At 39.3% G+C, this 20,389-nt stretch overlaps 1 protein-coding gene across 2 annotated transcripts in view; it reads right to left on the reverse strand.

Annotated features, from left to right (window-relative positions):
• Positions 1–20,389, reverse strand: part of LOC126822339 (dual 3',5'-cyclic-AMP and -GMP phosphodiesterase 11A) — a 147,416-nt gene that overhangs the window by 39,355 nt on the left and 87,672 nt on the right. For both annotated transcript variants that reach the window (XM_050551180.2, XM_050551179.2), the window contains exons 3-4: positions 5,724–5,813; positions 4,716–4,853 (exon numbers count right to left, since the gene is read on the reverse strand). In XM_050551180.2, the coding sequence (XP_050407137.1) occupies positions 4,716–4,853; positions 5,724–5,813 (228 nt within the window). The remainder of the gene's footprint in view (positions 1–4,715; positions 4,854–5,723; positions 5,814–20,389) is intronic.

The raw sequence follows: 20,389 nt of genomic DNA on the forward strand, positions 1-20,389 counted from the left end.
AAGTGTTGCAGGGTGGATGGCCGAACAAGGATTCGAAGCCCGTGTAAACTTTTGATAGCGCGTTAAAGATTCCCAGGCAATTGGAAATCGGACAATTTCCTTCTTAGCACAGTGCATAGCTTTCTCATTATTCCGTTAGTACAGACCAGTAAGATGGACAATTCTCGATCATAGATGCTTCTCATACACTGTACCAAACCTATGGAATTCATTACCCTGGCCCTAGGGTCGGTCTTTGGCACATTTGACCAATTTCCCAAAAATTGGGCCCCGCAGCTCAACCACTTAAATAATTTCCAAGCAATCTGGCAGCAGTAAAACTTCCATTGTTACTTTAACTGTATACATGTATTAATCAATTGTGAAGTAAATAGTTAGCCTTAAATATGAATGAATATAGAGTTAGTTAATTAAAAGTAATTCATATCCTGTAACTTCGGGTCTCCCAAATTGGGCCACGCATGTTTTACAACCAGCCCCGCCCTGACCATAAAGAATTCACAATCGCTTTTTTAAGAAACTGGTAAAGTCTCATCTTTTTTCGACTGCTTTTTTAAAAAAAAACATTAACTGTGTTTTTATCTTGTGACATGTGGAGGGTTAAAAACCTCAAGGCAAATTGAGCTGATTTGTTTTGAATAAATATGTCAATCCCCACCGCTTTCTGATAAAACCAATTTAAAATAGGGAGATAACTCTGAAATATACGTTCGGAATTTTTTAAATTTCAATAGAAATGTTCTTTATGACAACCAGATTCCAGATTCGAAGTGTCACCTGATCAGTGGTGCAGGGTAGATGCCTGAACAGGAAACGAGGCCCTGTGGACAGCACGTTAAAGATCCCCAGGTAGTTGGGAATCACAATGCACGACGTCCTCGTTATTCCCATTAGTGCAGAAAAAATAAAACGTTAAACTCCATTTCATTTCAATTGGACAATTATTATCGGTCGTAGATGCTTATCATACACTGTATCAAACCTATCATCTTCAATAGAAGGCTTGATCTCGCTTTAACTACGTATCAAGGCCTTCACGTAATACCCTGCATAATGCGGCACTCATTTCGATTGGGTACAAGCCGAGCTTGTGAGCCTATCAGATTCCTCGGTCGTCACGAATACCAAGTCTCGCGCTTTCAAGCTAAAATGTCTACCTGTGATAATCGAGTTGCAAAGTTCAAGGTTCATTCAATGTCAAGGTTTCCGTGGAGGTCACGATGTCACAACCTCTGATTGGACGCCACTGCTCACGTGTCTGTAGATAACATAGCTATAAGTTCGGGAATTGTGAAGTAAACAAGCAACGGCCAGATGTTGTAAAACTCGCAGTAGTTGCTTCAGGAACATGTAAACCTATGGAATTCATTACCTTGACCATAAAGAATTCACAATTTCTTGGCTGTTTTAAGAGCAGTTAAAGACTCATCTTTTTTTTTCTACTGCTTCTTAGAATTAACTGGGTTTTTATCTTGTGATAAGTGGAGAGGTAAATGCGCCCTGGGTATTAAATTTGATGGATTGGTGCACAATATAAGAACTCGCTATTATTATTATTATTATTAAATTATTATTATTTTCGAAAGATGATTAATGATACGTGTCACAAGAAATAATTGATGCGATTGCGATTCTGGGCGCCTTTCAAATTCCGATTACCTTAATTTTTAAAATTTCTATATGATCCAAAATTTTAAAGCAAATGTTGTTTACACTCAACGGCCAAGAATAAAATTGGCTCGGTTCCATGACTGACCACAAGAACGACATTAATAAAGGAGTTTCATCCGGGAAGCAGACGAATCAATATTCTAATATATTTTGTCGGACAGAGTTAGCAGACGTAGTAATGAAAACTTCCTCTTCTTCAACCTTGGGGTTAAACAATTGCCTTATGGGGCATGCGTAGCGTCCAAGGTAATGAAAACATATGGACGCCATTTAAATACATGACGGTCATTAGTCCGTGGATTCGTCTGAAATGGTACATTGCGTTAACACCTGATTTGGTGACGATAATATATCTACGACATGGTCTAGACCTAATAATGGCGTTACAACACTTTACGACAACTTCAATTGGCATCGTTTGATTGATATCTCTTTCTAATTGAGCACGGTTGGTAATGATTCATTTTTTTAAATGTTAGACTTATTAAAGATACATTATGTTAGATTTAGATAAAGAGCTAGCCATTCTTGCTATAATAGTTCGAAAATAGAAAATTGGGAAGCCATGGTGGCTAAGTGGGTAAGGCACTGGTTCGCTAGCCTGGAGGTCGCGTGTTCGATCCCTGCATTGGCCAAGAAAGTTCAACTGGATTTTCCGACGTGGTTTCCCCTTGTCAGTGGTGCAGGCCGGGGGCCTAACAAGGAGAGCTGTATAGTTATTCGGATGAGACGAAAAACCGAGGTCTCGTATATACATTGACGTACACGTAAAAGATCAGTTGGCAGTTGGAATTCGATATAAGAGTATGCCCGTCTTCATTAGCCCAGTAGGACGTTAAACCCCATTTAATTTCATTTCTTTCTAATAGATCACGGATGAGTAATGATTCATTTTTTTTAAAATGTTAGATCTATTATTAATTGTGGCGGATGATTTAAAGATACGATTCTTCGTTGAGGACAGTTAGGGGACCTATATCTAGTTTTTTTTAAATGTTACATTTATTATTAATTGTGGCGTATGATTTAAAGATATGATTCTTCGTTGAGGACAGTTAGGGGACCTATTTCTAGTTTTTTTTAAAATGTTACATTTATTATTAATTGTGGCGTATGATTTAAAGATACGATTCTTCGTTGAGGACAGTTAGGGGACCTATTTCTAGTTTAGAACTGTGATAGAGTAAAGTATAACTCTACATGTACATACAACATTAATTGTGAAATATTATGTATTTAAAGTTTTATATATATTTTATTATTACTACACATGTTCATTTCGTATATACATATATTCTATTATTATTACACATTTCTTATAGACGTTAATCAAACCTTAGTCTTGATAGACTAGTTTTAAATTAATCTAATTGTTTTAATTACCAAAACGTCTAGAGATATATATAACTTAAGCTCATTCAAACTGTATTCTTGTAATTAAATCTATTGTGCTAATTGTTTTATGAGTTAATCTTAAGACGCTCTAACCCAGACCTGGTTACCAAGATGTATATAAACTCAAGCAGAGTGCAGCATATATATATATTCATTATGGAAATAAACATACATGTTGAACAACCTCATCTGATTTAGAGACTAATTTACTTTTAGGATAATTGAGAACGAAACAGCCAAGCGAGTAAGCAACCACCCCCACCCCTACGTATTCTAGTAGAATCTTGACGCACAGGATTCCCTCAATATAGAACGCAACAAAGCAGCCCGTTCTCAGAATTACGGTTTCCTTACTGTTCTTCTCCGACTGGGTTACACAGTCCGCTATCATAGATCGTCTACAGTTCCATGGTGCTATGAGCGAAATTCCAACTACCAAAGCTTCTTTAACGTGCAAGACAATGTATAAACAGGACCTCCATTTTCGTTCCATCTGAACGACTATACGCTGTCCTTTGTCAGACCCTCTGTTCTGCACTACTGGCAAGAGGAAACCACGCTGGAAAATCTAATCTGATTACAACACAGATCCTATTTCGTTTCGTTCTTTATAGTTCAAAATTTCGTATTACTTGTCTTCACTACACTAGGATCTAGAAGAGTTGTTATATTACCGGCGCTTTGGTTGAAATGAATGATTAGCCAATGAAACGGTCTGTTCCGGCGACGTCTTGACGTGTCATACACGGAATTGTGGGTAAACCACTAGAAACATCAACGCTGATTTATTAATCAAATGTCTGAAGCCAAAGGGTCAAATCCCGCTTGTATGACCCCTGACACGACCGGTGAGATTTTCATGTAGTGTAGACCATCGAAAGTATAAAAAAACGAAACGAAATATAGATCTGTATTTTAATCAAAATGGAAAATTTCCGATGAACTTTCTGGGCCAACACAGGGATCGAACACGTGACCTACGGGTTAATGAACCAACATCCAACATCAGACACATCGAGATATTTTTCTCAGAATATCAGTTCTCATCAACTGAAAGTGATTTAAAGCTCACATCAATATAGTTAACACATATTCCCTTGCGTGTCAGCCACAAAGAGTGTGAGAGAGAGTAATGGGGTTTAACGTCCACTCGACATAAGCTAGGTCATTTTGGGACTAACACATGGTTCAATTTTATTTCAATAATTTGCTTGCGTGTAGGGGTCTTTAGCAGTGGAGGAAACCAGACGATCTGGAGAAAACCCACAAGGTTGGACAGGCGAACGTTCAGTCACAAGATTTGTGTATGAGAGAGAGAGAGAGAGAGAGAGAGAGAGATGGGTTTATGGCCAACTCAGCAAAAATTAGCTGATCTCAGGACTAAAATATGACTCAGTTATCATTTCAGTGATTCGCTTGCGCGTTGGGGTCTTTAACAGTGGGAGGAACGCGGAGGACTCGGGGAAACTGTGCCTGCTAACGATAAAAAGATACTGGCCGAACTAGTCATTGTTTCCCAATAAAATTGCCTTGTGAACAATTTAAGTACACCTTGTCAGTGGTGCAGAACAGTAGGACGTTAAACCCCATTTAATTTCATTTCCTAGGTCACCATGTTTCCCGGAGATATTAATTATTAGTGTACATACCGCTTGGGATTCATCACGAAGTAAAACAGAACATCTTTCACATTTTAGTAATGTTTGAGCTCGCTGCATTATTTTTAAAATCACACTTTCTAATGATGTCTGTTCTTCAAATACATCATGTACTACTTCTAATAGAGCCTGAAACAAAGATAAAAAAATGAGCAATAATAAACAGAAAACTATTCACGGAAACTTAAAACTAAAATATTGTTACATTTTTGAGTTCTTTGAATCAGTTCTGGATGACAACACTTGTTTAACTTCATATGATCCTTTTATTTTTCTTTAACCATATCATGTACAAAACTTAAAACTCCGTAATTAGCTTGTATTGAGGGAGCCGTGGTCCTAGCTTGGCTTGACACTCTTGGGTGCCAACTCCCAACTAACTTACATGGCCCTTGTTCTAGCCTTAACCCAAGGCGCCCATGACCTTCTCCCTCTATCTCTTTTTCACTCCTGCTTATAAACCCTTTCTAGATAAAGGATGACGGAAGAGATTATACAGCTGGCTATATCGCTTCATATACCAGAGATGGCGATCTGGACAACCATGGATGTCGATAGCCAACATAAAGATATTTTAATCAATTCTGCTTTCATGTGTCAGGGTGGCACGATAACTATCAATAACACCTGCCATTATGTAACAATATTAAAACAGCTGAAATATATACTAGGATTTTAATCTCCAACCAATGAAAAGACTGCATCCTGAAAATATATATTTTAGTTGAGGGTTTCAAGAATAACGCCCTGGGTTAATATTTAAACACGTTTCAGTCGTACTATATAAACGACCAATAATATACACCGAAAATACCGAAAAATCCGAAAAGTATCGAAAAATGGCGACAAAACATCTCCCCAAAATATGAAAAACCGTAAATGCCGAAAAATCTCGGTCAACATGGAGTTCAAACACGTGTCCTCCATCGTAGGCGAGCCACCGTGCTTCCCCAAAGCACGTTAAACTTTGAAATAAATTTGAACAAAAAGCTAACTTACCTTATTCCTGTCGTATTCTTTAGAATAAGCATCGAATATTTGAGCATTGTGGATACCTATTCCACAGAATGTTAGGTATGTTGCTAGTAGCTGAAAGATATACACAAATATATTTATTAGTACTTTGTATTATAGCATACCAATGGTGCCACATATAGAGACGAGCATTGTGGATATATATATTCCACAGAACGCCAGGTATAATGAAAGATATTTATTAGTTGTGTTGTAGCATAGATGGCATCCCGTAAAAATGGTGCCACAGGTACATACTAAGCTTAGGCTGTCTGTCTACAGTTAGCTTCGCTTGAATACAGACACTAAGGTAGTCGACCGACATTTGAAGCCCTAAATCGACGATTTTAGTCGAAAATACTAAGTATTCTGTTTAATGCAAAGGTAAGAGAATATTTCTATTTTAACAAGCGAAAAAGCCGCGAAAACGCATACATGGTGATCTAAGAGTTGTAAATTTGTTTTAAGTGAAAATGAAATAAAATGGGGTTTAACGTCCCACTGTTCTGCACCGACTGGGCTAATGAAGACGGTCATACATCATACGTTGTGCTATGAGGGAAATTTTTTGCCCTGGCAGCGGCACTATGGCCAACTCTTATATCGAATTCCAACTATCAAGGGATCTTTTACGTGTATGCCAATATGTACACGGGACCTCGGTTTTTCGTCCCATCCGAACGACTAGACAGCTGTCCTTGTCAGGCCCTCCGCCCTGCATCCCTGACAAGGGGGAACCACGCGGGAAAATCTGGATGAACTTTCTCGGCCAATGCAGGAATCGATCAAGCGACCTCCAGGCTAGCGAGTCAGCGTCTTACCCAATTAGCCACTGTGGACCCCGGAAAACCGACCTAAAGCCGTGTCTATACATCACTGCCTGTAGTTTCGATTTCTTTAAATCTAGTGTGTACGAGTACCCACGATACTATATTAAGAACTCAATGTTAAATCGAAGACATTTATTGGTTCCGTAACTTTATTGACCACTAAAACAGAAATATTTCCCTGTAAATATTGGTCTTTTAATTACACAAATCTCTAATGTCAAATCTTTTTGCAATCCAATATTCACTTTAATGAATTCCGTTTTAGGCTTTCAAAAGAATAATGATTTGGAATTTGATCTTATTACGCTGTTATTTCCTCAATAAACTTCTTTAATAAGATAACAAAAGGAAAAAAAAAACAATTTGTCTCCAGAAAACACCGGCTTTCTTTATAGATACAGTAATGATAAATTTAAAATCTGGATAATTTTCCGAATAGACAGAGACAAAAGGTTAGCATGAAACACAATACACAGTGATTAGATTTTAGAAACCAAAAAAGGGTTAAGTAATATTCTATTACATTCATTCAATTAAAACGAGATAGAGACAGACATTTTAAAAAAAAAACACCCCAAAAATGGTTTATTCACAATAAATTAAAACGACGGTTTATAAATGAGATTTTCTAGATTAAAGGTCACGCTTCAATAGGGGGGGGGGGGGGAGAGAGAGAGAGACCAACGCCACTTGACTTTATGACAGACACACGTTAGAACATTTGCCCAACCGAAAGACGTTCAATAATAGCATTATTTTAGAATAAAGATCGTTTCCATCATAGAATATAAGCTGGCAATCTATTGAGTTACAGAGAGAGAGAGAGAGAAATGGGGTTTAACGTCCACTCGACACAAACTAGGTCACTTCGGGACTAACATATGGTTTAATTTTATTTCAATAATTCGCTTGCGCATAGGGGTCTTTAGCAGTGGGAGGAAACCGGAGGACCCGGAGAAAACCCACGAGGTTGGACAGGCGATATTGAGTTACACGCTGCCTCACCACCCAGTAGGGGTTTGGGTGGTCGAATGGTTAACACGTGCGCGCATTGAAGCAAAGTGGCGTGGTTTCGATTCTCCGCTTGTACGTGTCAAGGAGTAGGGTCGCCTGTCCAACCTCTTGGGTTTTCTCTAGGTCTCCCGGTTTCCTCCCACTGCTAAACACTACGCGCAAGCCAACTATTGAAGTAAAATTGACCGCTATGTTAGTCCCGAAATGGCCTAGTTTGTGTCAAGCGAACCTTAAAGGCCTCTCTCTCTCTCTCTCTCTCACTATCCGGCGTGATGTCCCTCTGTCTGTTGTTCAGGACGGACGACCTGACACCAAACAGTGGCTAATCGTTTCAGTGGCACGATAAAACGAGACTGCGCAATTAAGAATGTTCCGACAAGGGATGCTCCATTTGTGACAAAAATACACACGTTCACCCTCGAGACTTTGGCTAATAATATATATTATATTTGTATGACTATTAAATCCATCCTTTTAATATACGTATGAATAATTAATAATCCATAATATAACATGCATTCTTTGAAATGTCAAAATGCCCGCCAAGATATGTCTGCAAACTACTAGCACTGAAGATCTATTCCGCCATAGTCATATCCGTCAAAACCCGGCCATTACCCCCCGAAAACGGGTATACACAATGCAATATGTTTTACGGGGTTGTTTACGGGGGCAGCGGTACCGAGGTGATTTTTAAAAGTGGGGCAAAAACCCAGGCGACCGTACATGCCCGGTATTACTCTAAAATTAGAATTAGAAACAAGCACATGGACCAAGAACCGAGAATGGCGCCATGCCAGCCATCGTGGAATTATGGAGTCCTTTCAAAAATAAAAATGAAATGAAATGGGGGTTTAACGTCCTACTGTTCTGCTCCGACTGGGCTAATGAAGACAGCTATACGCCATACAGTGTGCTATAAGGGAAATTTGACCAGGAATCTTTAACGTGCACGCCAATGGTTACACGCGATCTAAGTTTTTCGTTCTTTCCGAACGACTAGACAGCTGTCCCTGTCACGCCCTCCGTCCTTCGCCACTGACAAAGGAAATCTCATCGGAAAATGAGTCCTTTGAACAATCAATCGATGCGCAATTGTCCGAAAGGCAAACATGCCAAGTGTCACGTCTATCGTACTCGATTTGACGAAGCACGAAGAAAAATAGCAAGTATTCAACCAAAACAGTCAGTGCAAAAAGATCGTAAAAAAAAACCCATAGAGAACAGAAGTAAATAATTATATATAACTTCCTGGTTAAAATGAAGAATTACTGCTATTTCTTGCTCATATAATTAACACGTGGGCAGTAAGTTATATGTACAAGCTTTTAGTTGTCTGTTATAGTCCGTAAAACACCAACTAAATGGGTTGGACGTCCTACTTTGCTATTATAGTCATAAAATACCAGCTAAATATCTTAATATGACACCATAGTAGTGTGAAATGACTAACGATAATATGGGTTTTGAATATTGGTGTCATCTTTAGTAGAAGGCTTTATCTCGCTTTAACGCCGTACATCTTATTAGATGTTGGGGGTGGGGGGATTGGATGACCGAATCGTTAGCTCGTGGTTTCTATTCCTGCTAAAGACCCCTACGCGCAAGCGAATTATTTAAATAAAATAGAACCATATGTTAGTCCTGAAATGACCTAGTTTGTGTCGAGTGGACGTTAAACCCCATTTCTCTCTCTTTCTTTATTAGATGTTGTAAAACTCACGGTCGTTACTTCAGGAACATGCACATTCTGAACATCTGAGACACGCTACCTGCGGAGAAGTATCTCAGACACAGTCAATAGCCATGATATCCATATCACGTGATCTACACATCACAGGTCATGGCATTGACGTCAATGGGTCATGAGGTCAACAACACGTTAGATTGTAAACAATAGGTTTATCTTCAGCATTGTGTCCTTTGCACCCATAAAGACCATATATTTCGTACAGTCCCAACATGTTCTCTCTTCTTCCAATGATTTTTCACAAAAATAACATCTACAACTCATAGAATTGACGTTGTCTTCAATGACAGCGTCTGTTCATAGAGGCCGCCATATTGCACTATTTTGTGCGTCGGTCGGGTCTATTTCAGATATACACAATCAATTCTGTTGATGTTTTTAGCGTTGAGATTGACTAATAGTTAATGTGTTTCAGTTCTAAAACAAATATTTTAAATTTTAACGCAAATTTAGAAAATAGCCAAATTCTGACTGAGATTACTGAGGAAAATGGCCATTCACTGTATACGTGCGAAAAATTAATTTTCGTACGTTAGTTACGTACGGAACATGCACAGATGTATGATATTTATTACAAATTATCAAACGATAACTAAACCAAGTTCGGATAACGTCTTACATTTCTGCATCAATGGGACTAATAAAAATAAGTCAGTTGCCAAATATAAGATGCTTGTGAAATGGGGTTTAACGTCCGTCTTTTCTGCACCAAAAGGGTTAAAGGGTGCCTTCATACATATATCACGTGGCATGGTCGTGGGGAGATATTTGTAAGCGTAGTAAGGCATATTGGGGTCATGGTCTCAACGTGGAGAGCGTGATATGCTACGACCTCTCCACGCGGGTATGGAGCCTGCACCATGGCTGTTTAGCGAGGCCGAGGTTGTACAGAAAGCGTAGCGAGTGCGCGGACGTTTTGCGCATAGTAAGCGCGTATCGAAGTATTCGTTATGCACAGAAGAGGGTTTAACGTGGATGAATTTAAAGCTCTAATTTTAATCGCGTGTTTCTCGAGGTTTGGATATTTGAAACTTAAAGATACATTATGTAAGATTTAGATAAAGAGCTAGCCATGCTTGCTATAATAGTTCAAAAATAGATAATGTAAAATGAATACATTGAAAATTTCATTCAAGTTACTTCATTCCGAGCCAAGTTATCACTGTTTGTAGTTTTGTGACAAGATGCGTGCATAGTGGTAACCAGGGCACTGGATTCGAGACTTAGCCCTTTTAAATTACTTTTTTTTTAAATGGCGAACCGTTATAATCTAGTTAAAATCTCGAGTGTCCGATGCCATCGAGAGTTAATTTTGGTCTTGTTTTGTTCATAAATATCTAATTAATAGTTTATATAACATTTCAGGCCTAAAGAAAGACTTGCAATAGGCAGATTTAGCTCTTGCATAATGTATGTTTAATTGAAATGTAGGAATCGGAAGAGATTCTGTGGTTTTATTGTAACAAGATTAACTGACTGTTTGCTTTAAACTACGTGACCACATTAAAAACACGTAGGATATATCATTTGGTTTTATACCATTTGATATGAGGACAGTTAAATTATAATGACAAGTTTTATGTTGGCTATTATTCCCAATTTAAATGTCGAAATATTAAACTAAAATATCATACGATCATAGGCTTCCTGGGCTGACATTTTATAACAACCGCAACATTTAGATAACTTTTTAATAATTCACATGAAAAATGTCTCCGGTTTATTTGAGTAGGCAGTCTGTAATCTGTCAATATGATTAAAACACAGATCCTATTTCGTTTCGTTTTTATAGTTCTAAATTTCGTTTTACTTGTCTTTACTGTAGTCCATCGAAAGTATAAAAAAAAAACGAAACGAAATATAGATCTGTATTTTAATCAGATTGGTTATCTGTATTCCCTTAACTCCACAATCTAAACGTTTCCTGGGGGGTTTGGATGGCTGAATGGTTAGCGTGCGCGCGCTGTATCATAAAGTCTGTCATTGAGTCGACTGGCGTGGTTTCGAATCCCCGGTTGTACGTGACAAGGAGTAGGGTCGCCTGTCCAACCTCGTGGGTTTTCTCCGGGTCCTCCGGTTTCCTCCCACTGCTAAAGAACCCTACGCGCAAGCGAATTATGTTAATAAAAGTAAACCGTATGTTAGTCCCGAAATGACCTAGTTTGTGTCGAGTGGAAGTTAAACCCCATTTCTCTCTCTCTCTCTCCCTCTCTCTCTCTCTCTCTCTCTAAACGTTTCCTGAAAGATACTAGCCGAGAAAGTTCATAAGGATTGTCCGGAATAGTCTCCGCTTGCCAGTAGTTCAGGACGTAGGGCTGGCAAGAAACAGCGTAAATTCTATAAACGTTTTCAGAAAGATACTAGCCGCGAAAGTTCATCGGGGTTGTCCGGAATGGTTTTCCCCAGTCAGTAGTTCCAAGACGAAGGGCTGGCTAGAAACAGCGTCTTGTCGTTCGGATGGGTCGATAACCGGAGGTCCCGTGCACGCATTGGCGTGAATGTAAAATCCCTTGACAGTTGGAATAAGTTGAAATATGAGTAAGCCGTAGCGCCACTGACCGGGCTAAGTTCCCCGATAACACACTGCATCTGTCTTTATTAGCTCAGTCGATGCAGAAAAGTAGGACGTTAAACCCCATTTCTATTATCTATTTTATATATCTATTGCCTGTCGGTGGTTGGTGGTCGTTAATGCAATTGTCAGTGGTCGTTAATACGGTTGTAAGTGCTCGTTAATACGGTTGTCGGTGGTCATTAATACGGTTGTCGGTGGTCGTTTAATATGGTTGTTGGTGATCGTTTAATACGGTTGTCTGTGGTCGTTCAATACGGTTGTTGGTGATCGTTAATACGCTTATCTATGGTCGTTCATACGGTTGTCGGTGATCGTTAATACGATTGTCGGTGGTCGTTAATGCAGTTGTCGGTGATCGTTAATACAGTTGTCAGTAGTCGTTAATACGGTTGTCGGTGGTCGTTAATACGGTTGTCGGTTGTAGTTAATATGGTTGTCGGTGGTCGTTAATACGGTTGTCAATGGTCGTTAATACGGTTGTCGGTGGTCGTTAATGCGGTGTATACAAATGCTTTACGTGCTACCAATATTAATCGTTGATAGGCATTTAGTAACTCGATTGAGCAATAAACATCTACTTATTCGAAACGTCGCCCAAATAAATAAGTAACTGTTTTTCCATAAGTATTTGTCATAGTTTATTGCCACCAATATGTTTTCAATTAACATAGGTGCAGAGAAAAGTACGATTTTAATTTTCAGTTCATTTACAATGGAGTTTGTCTATTTCTGTCGTCGATATTATCATTAATCTAGTGTAAATAATAAGAGATGACAATCAGCAGGTTAGATTATTAACATGGTCTAGGTTGGATGAGTTATCAATTGTTTAAAAAATCAACATGTTAGATTATTAACGTGTTCAAGGTTGGATGAGTGATCGATTGTTCAAATTTTATCTTTAACGGCTTCCAACCATCAATCAATCGATCAGTCAGCGAAAAGGGAAAAAAATATTTTTTTTACATTTTTCAGAAACGATATATTTTCAAAGACAAATCGCATTCAGTCAGCAAAATGTCTGATCCGAAACGTCTGACGCATTCAATGCAGTTCAGTTATTCCACATTTTACGTCCACTTCCACCAAGAGTGGTATCGCAAGTTGACTTGTCGGAAAAGTCAGTTATAAATATTAAGGTCAACGAGATGTAATCAGGGCTAACGCTAACCGTACCAAAAATCTAGTCAACACTCAACAATCACTTGCCCTAACCGTATTTGCATCTCGCGACCATGCAGTTGGCCTTAATATTTAGACCCGACCAGTCATGAGGACAGTCTAGCGACTAGGACAATTTATCGCCTCCATTGACTTGTTAAATTTACCACTGTGCCGTTTGAGAGTCCAATAGCACTGTTAAGGACCATTCTCATTTCATTCCATCGGCGTGCATGGAACCCTTACCTGTTGGAAATCAAACAAGAGCCCTGTCCAGGCAACATTTCCTTCCCCGCTTTCAAACATTGAAATAAAACAAAATTACCACATTTTGTCTAAAATGATTGTTTTAAACTCAATCCATTCCATACTCGATAACGGGAGCCATGGTGGCTAAGTGGGTAAGTGGAGGTCGCGTATTCGATCCCTGCATTGGCCGAGAAAGTTCATTGGGATTTTCCGGCGTGGTTACCCCCATAACAGTGGTGGTGATCGGAGGGCCTGCCAAGGACAGCTGTCTAGTCATTCGGATAGGACAAAAAAACGAAGACCCGCGTACACATTGGCGTGCACGTAAAAGATCCCTTGGCAGTTGGAATTCGATATAAGAATAGACCATAGTGCCACTGCTCGGGCAAAATTTCCCTCATAGCACACTGTATGGCGTATGCCCGTCTTCATTAGCCCAGTAGGAGCAGAACAGTAGGACGTTAAACCCCATTTCATTTCATTCCATATTGGATAAAGATTTCACTCTTTCAGCACAAAAATACCTGAACATACGTCATTGATTTGGCAAATTTCAGAATAATTTGTTTAAAGGCAGACTTTATCTAAATTGAATCCCTGATTCATTAGCATTAATAGCTCTACTTATATTTAACTACGTAATCGTCGGATAGGTTGGTATTTAAGGGAAATGAAATCATTAAAAATCACGATTCGCACATTAAAGTTTATATCAGGTTCATTATTTAACAAAATGATCCCGCAGTAAAGACGATTTCAAACAGACGGCGATGACGTCATTATGTTATTTGAATTAAGTGTAGATCTATATTTACTGATCGGATGGAATCAATTACACCATTTGATACCTTATCAGAGAATTGGAGATAGTTTGTGGAGATTTTTTCTGCTCAATAAAAGATATCAATAAACGTAATACCGTATTATATCTTGAGAACGCTCGTACAGTCCAGGAGAAGACCTTTTTAAGTTGCAAAAATTAAACTATGGATTACTGGATACTATTCAGAGAGTTGGAGAGAGAGAGAGAGAGAGAGAGAGAGAGAGAGAGGGGGGAGTGAGTGAGCATAGGGGTCACATGTGACCATATTCCATGTCCTATACAAGCCGAAGGTCGAAACTAAGTCACTTGACTCAATGACAGATCTTGCGATCTAAAGCCCATACGTTCGACCACTTGACCATCCATAGTAATTACAAATTAACGCCCGCTGGAGAGATATTAGGCCATTTCAGGACCAAAGAAATCCATGGACTTAAGAAACGAAATGAAATGGGGTTAAACGTTCTACTGTTCTGCTCCGACTGGGCTAATCAAGACGGACATACACCATACAGTGTGCTCAAAGGGAAATTTTGCCCGGGCAGTGGTACTATGGCCAACTCTTATATCGAATTCCACCTGCCAAGGGATCTTTACCATGGATACGTCTGTCACGTATGTCTGGGATCGAAACTACGACACTCGACTCAAGACGTAAAACCCACGCGTTTAACCGGTCGCAGTCATCCCTTTTCCTCACATAATGCCATATTAAAGATACATTATGGGAGATTAGATAAAGGGCTGGCAGTTCTCGCTATAATAGTTAAAAACTAGATAATGTAAAGGCAATTTGCTGAAAATTTCATTCAAATTGATCCACGATGAACCATGAATTAAGCGATTGAAATTTCCGCCTAGCCTCGATCATCATTACTAAAGTCAGTATGATACACAGCATAGTCTCGATTGTCCATTTAATCATTAAATCGTGCAGGAAAGTTATGCAGTAAATCGGCTCATAATCTACTAAAGATCGCAGGCTAGCGATGCCATCGAGAGTTAATTATGGTCTGGATAGGTTAATTATATAATGTTTAATTAATAATTTAGAAAACATTTCAGGCCTAAAGAAAGACCTGCAATAGGCAAATTTAGCTCTAACATAATGTATGTTTAAAAGAATCTGATGACAACTGTCTTGTTGTTCACGACAAGTCCTATGGAATAAATTATTGTTTTAACAGGGCTTCTCTGTTCTTAACCAATTCTAGTCGGTCATTGTGTATTGTCAGGTCCATTACTAAATGTTATTAAAACAACCTGGCTTAATGTTAGAACTTGTGTGTTTAGAAAATCATTAAATTTGGCAATTCTAGTCATATCTCCATGTCAATGTTATTGCATAATCCAGGAACCATTTGCCGCCTGTCAGAGTTAGTCACGATACAGAAAATATTATATAAGTAACAGGATAGGGCCTGATAACCATGGATGAGACCTGTTTCCAAAAATGAACAAGGAACTAGCCGGTCGTCATTTTCCCAGTAATGATGACGTCATGTCAGCTGTGAAGAACATTTTTTTAGGTTGGCTGAAGAAAATTTCTTCCTGATCGGCAAAAGTGTGTACATCTCGAAGGGGGCTATTTAGAAAAAATTAATGGAAACCATCGACTTTGTACAGGTCTATTGCAGATAGGCTTAGAACATTTCAGCCAGCCCTGGTATGTAATTAGTTGAGAGAGAATAGGCGGACAGGAATCCACAGACCCGGGAGAGAAACCCACGAGGATAGACAGACTACAAGTTTGGGATTGAAACCTCGTCATTTGACGCAATGTCAAACCTGATATCTTAACGCAATGAACTCAAAAGAAACCCCAATAGTTTCGACAAGCGAACCCATTCAAATATAGACGACTGTTTTGTATTAATCGTTGATGTGAAAGGAGGAACTAGAATTGGACCTAGGATATCAAATGGAAAAAAGTAAGAGATAACAAGTACGAGCGAACTATGGACCACGAACTGACCATGAGAGAGAGAGAGAGAGAGGGAGAGAGAGGGGAGGGAGGGAGAGAGAGAGGGAGGGAGGGTCATTTCGGGACTAACACATGGTTGAATGAATGGTGGTTCGGCTACAGCGATTTTAACCGATTTTACACTGGTGGATCCGAGCCACGGTGGCTAAGTGAGTAAAGAGAGAGAGAGAGAGAGAGAGAGAGAGAGAGAAAGAGAGAGGGGGAGAGAGAGAGAAATGGGGTTTAACGTCCACTCGACACAAACTAGGTCATTTCGGGACTAACATATGGTTCAATTTTATTTCAATAATTCGCTTGTGAGTAGGGGTCTTTAGCAGTGAGAGGAGACCGGAGGACCCGGAGAAAACCCACGAGGTTGGACAGGCTACCCTACTCCTTGTCACGTACAACCGGGGAATCGAAACCACGCCAGTTGACTCAATGACAGACCTTATGATACAACACACATGCGCTAACCATTCGACCATCCAACCCTCCTCAAGTGTTGTGAAAGTTTCAAATCTTCATATGTGTGAAATTTATTCTATTTGAGACAAATATTCCTTTTAGAGATACGCGTGGTCCCCCCTTGTCAGTGATACAGGACGGAGGGCCTGGCAAGGACAGCTGTCTAGTCGTTCGGATGGGACGAAAAAACCGAGGTCCCGTGTACACATTGGCGTGCACGTAAAATATCCTTTTGCAGTTGGAATTCGATATAACAGTAAGCCACAGTTCCGGTGCCCGGGCAAAATGTCCCTCATAGCGCACTGTATGGTGTATGCCCGTCTTCATTAGCCCAGTCGAAGCATAACAGTAGGACGTTAAACCCCATTTCATTTTATTTCTCTTCCTTTTAGAGATTTAACGTTTACAATATTGTAATTTTTAAAAATAACCCAAAGGACGATCAGTGGTTTTAGAAGTTTTTCTAAACTATAAAATATGTTTACCGGTATATCATTTATGTGTCTTGCTTTTGGGAAGTCATTGACTTTCTTCGGTATAGGATAGTGTTTAAATCAACTTTCACAATATCGTAATTTGAAAAATCACTCAATTGGCAGTCAAAAGCTTCCCAAGTTACAAACTAATGTTTTAGAAGTTTCCCGTTGGCATTTCACGCCAGGTTATATCAAATCAACCAGCAAAGCCGCAGCAAAAGAAAAATAACAAACCAAAGAAAACCCCCAAAACAACTGAAGTTGAAGATTCAAGACGTTGTATAATTAAGGAAGTGGAAGAAAAATGGCCGTCGATTCCCTGAAGATCGTCCTGCTCAAGTAGAGACTGTCTTGTTTCATTCTATTAGAAGTAATCGATCTCCTCTTGACAGGAAACCACTCAAAATAACCCCAAGAAAAATATCAACTGTCCTCAACCATTTTGATATCACTTATAGACTTCACATTTTGTTATTCCGTAAAATTAAAGATGGTCGCAAGATTGTACAGGTTGACCTTTCAACATAAAGTGCTTTCATCAAGAAATTAAATATCTCAGATCGAAGATTATAATAATGTTCAATATAACCTTTTTTTTTTAAACTCCGACCCGTTTAAAGTTGCACACACGAGCGATGAGTTTGTTAGTCAATTTGTACGCGTTTTCTAATTGCTCATTAATTGCAAAGAAGCCATTGTCCGTGTGTACGTCACGGATGTCGATTTTTGCCGCCGGCGACGACTTGTTCAGAAATCGAACATCAATCGTTGGGTATTAGTAATAGTTAGTATTAGCAGGAAAGGACTAACATCCGTTTCCAACAATAAACCCCAATAACAATCTATCTATATATACTAATTTTTGTGACTGTCGTTTGTCTGTCTGTTTGTCTGTCTGTCTGTTCGGGGTTGGCGGCTACACTAGGGCTGCCCCGAGTCTGAAATTTGGGGTATAGGGGTAGCTCGGACCGGGGAGTAATATAGGCTAGGTGGCGTTAGTCTACCACTTCCGGTTTCGGGGTTATGACCCCCGAGCGAAGCCGGGCATTCTTCTAGTATATATATATAAAATAAATAAAATAAAACAAAGAATAAAAAAGTTTAAACCTCTGAAAAACCGGAAAGAGATAAAATTTCTCAGAACTCGTCTTACTTAAAGGGACATTATGGGTGATTAGATAATGAGTTGACAGTTCTCACTATAATAGTTACAAAAAGATAACGTAAATAGAATATGCTGAAAATTTCAGTCAAGTTGCTCCAATCTGAACCGAGATATTAGTTTTTGAATTTCCATCAACATTACTGAAGTCGGTATGATAAAAAACAAAGTCTCGATTATCCAGTTTTACGTTTAATCATCCTTCACAAAATGTATTCCAATTCGCTAAATATCGAAGTAGACCAATGCTGCGAACCAACTTTAAACAGGCATTATGCAAGGGCTAAATCTGAAGGTCTTTCTTTAGGCCTGAAATGTTATATAAACTATTAATTAGACATTTATTAACACGAAAAGACCTTAATCAACTCTCGATGTCATCTTGTGTGTCGGATTTAAACTGGATTTAATCCTATCTGCTGCTCATTGATGATTAAATGCAAAAATGGATAATCGAGACTATGTATTTTTTTTTTTATCGTACCGACTTTAGTAAAGATGATCGAGGCTAGGCCTAAAATTCAATCGCTTATACTTCCCGGGTAAGAGTGGAGCAATTTGACGGAAATTTTCAGCATATTCCCTTTACATTATCCACTTATTTAACCATTACAGTGAGAACTGCCAGTTCTTTATCTAATCTTCCACAATGCCCCGTGGGGGGTGTGCACATGACAAGGAGTAGGGTCGCCTGTCCAACCTCTTGGGTTTTCTCCGGGTCCTCCGGTTTCCTCCCACTGCTAAAAACCCCTACGCGCAAGCGAATTATTGAAATTAAACCATATGTTAGTCCCGAAATGACCTAGTTTGTGTCGAGTGGACGTTAAACCCCATTTCTCTCTCTCTCCCCCAGAAATGAACCTTTAAGTTAACCCAACATATTTTTTGTAAAAACAATTTACATGATGAGTGTGGTAGTATTCGGATCACATTTACATGGAAATTGAGTTGCTAAAGACACGCGAGCCATTGATTGCTAAAACAGAAAATCGCAACTGGTTTGACAAGATGGTGTATAATATGTTCAGGAATATCAACACTTATTTACGCCCTGGAGGTAATTTTTCGATTACATTGTGTTGGGGTGATTTAAAAATTAGCCGTTGTGGACAACGTTTCCACTTTGCCGTCTGCCAAGGGGTCACATTTAAGTATGACCCAGGATCTCTACATCATTTCCGGTGTTGCTTCCTTGTTGTAGTCGCCGAAAGGGGAAACCACTCAAACGAAGCCATGTTTAAGACAATTGCGCCGAGAGAAATGAAATGATCATAAGGTCGGTCATTAAGTGGCATGTTATCGATCCCACACTTGCACGTGAAACGAAATGAAATGGGGTTTAAAGTCCTAATCTGTACCAACTGGACTAATGAAGACGGGCATGCGCCATACAGTGTGCTATGAGAGGGTATTTTGCCGGGACAAAGTTGCTGCGGCCTACTCTTATATCAAATTACAACTGTCAAGGTTTAAGTGTAGCGACTGTTTACACGGGATTTGAGTTTTTCATTCAAACTGAAAAACTATACGTTGTCCCTTGCTAGACTCTCGGTCCTGTATCACTGACAAACCAGGGGAAAAACCCGCAGAAAAAACTTCCCAGATCAGGACAAGAGCGAATCCGAGATCCCATGGTCAGCTTGATAGCGAGAGAGAGAGAGAGAGAGAAATGGGGTTTAACGTCCACTCGACACAAACTAGGTCATTTCGGGACTAACATATGCTTTAATTTTATTTCAATAATTCGCTTGCGCATAGGGGTCTTTAGCAGTGGGAGGAAACCGGAGGACCAGGAGAATACCCACGAGGTTGGAAGCTTGATAGCGCCTCAACCACTTCAACCAATCATCACTGATGTAGTTATTTTAAAACTGTTCGTACCTTAGAACCCTGACCGGAAGATGGGAACACGTGATCTTTGGGATCCGCCATTTATCAGCAGCCGTAAAGCAAGGGGTAGATTATAAAGTAACTATTGCATATTCAGGTTTTCGGGTTGATTTTTTTTTTTTGCCCTAACACCACGCCTTACCCCCATTGATAATTTCGCTTTCTTTCTACAGTAATTCCGACATATTTTCACTCCAAATCTCACATATGTAGAAAGGAGGTGAAACGGTGCGACCGGTCAGGACCAAGAGCGAATTCGAGATTCCTTGAAACTAGATAGCGCCTCAACT

The sequence above is a fragment of the Patella vulgata genome, chromosome 5 (genome assembly GCF_932274485.2).
Source record: "Patella vulgata chromosome 5, xgPatVulg1.2, whole genome shotgun sequence".
NCBI classification, from domain to species: Eukaryota; Metazoa; Mollusca; class Gastropoda; family Patellidae; genus Patella; species Patella vulgata.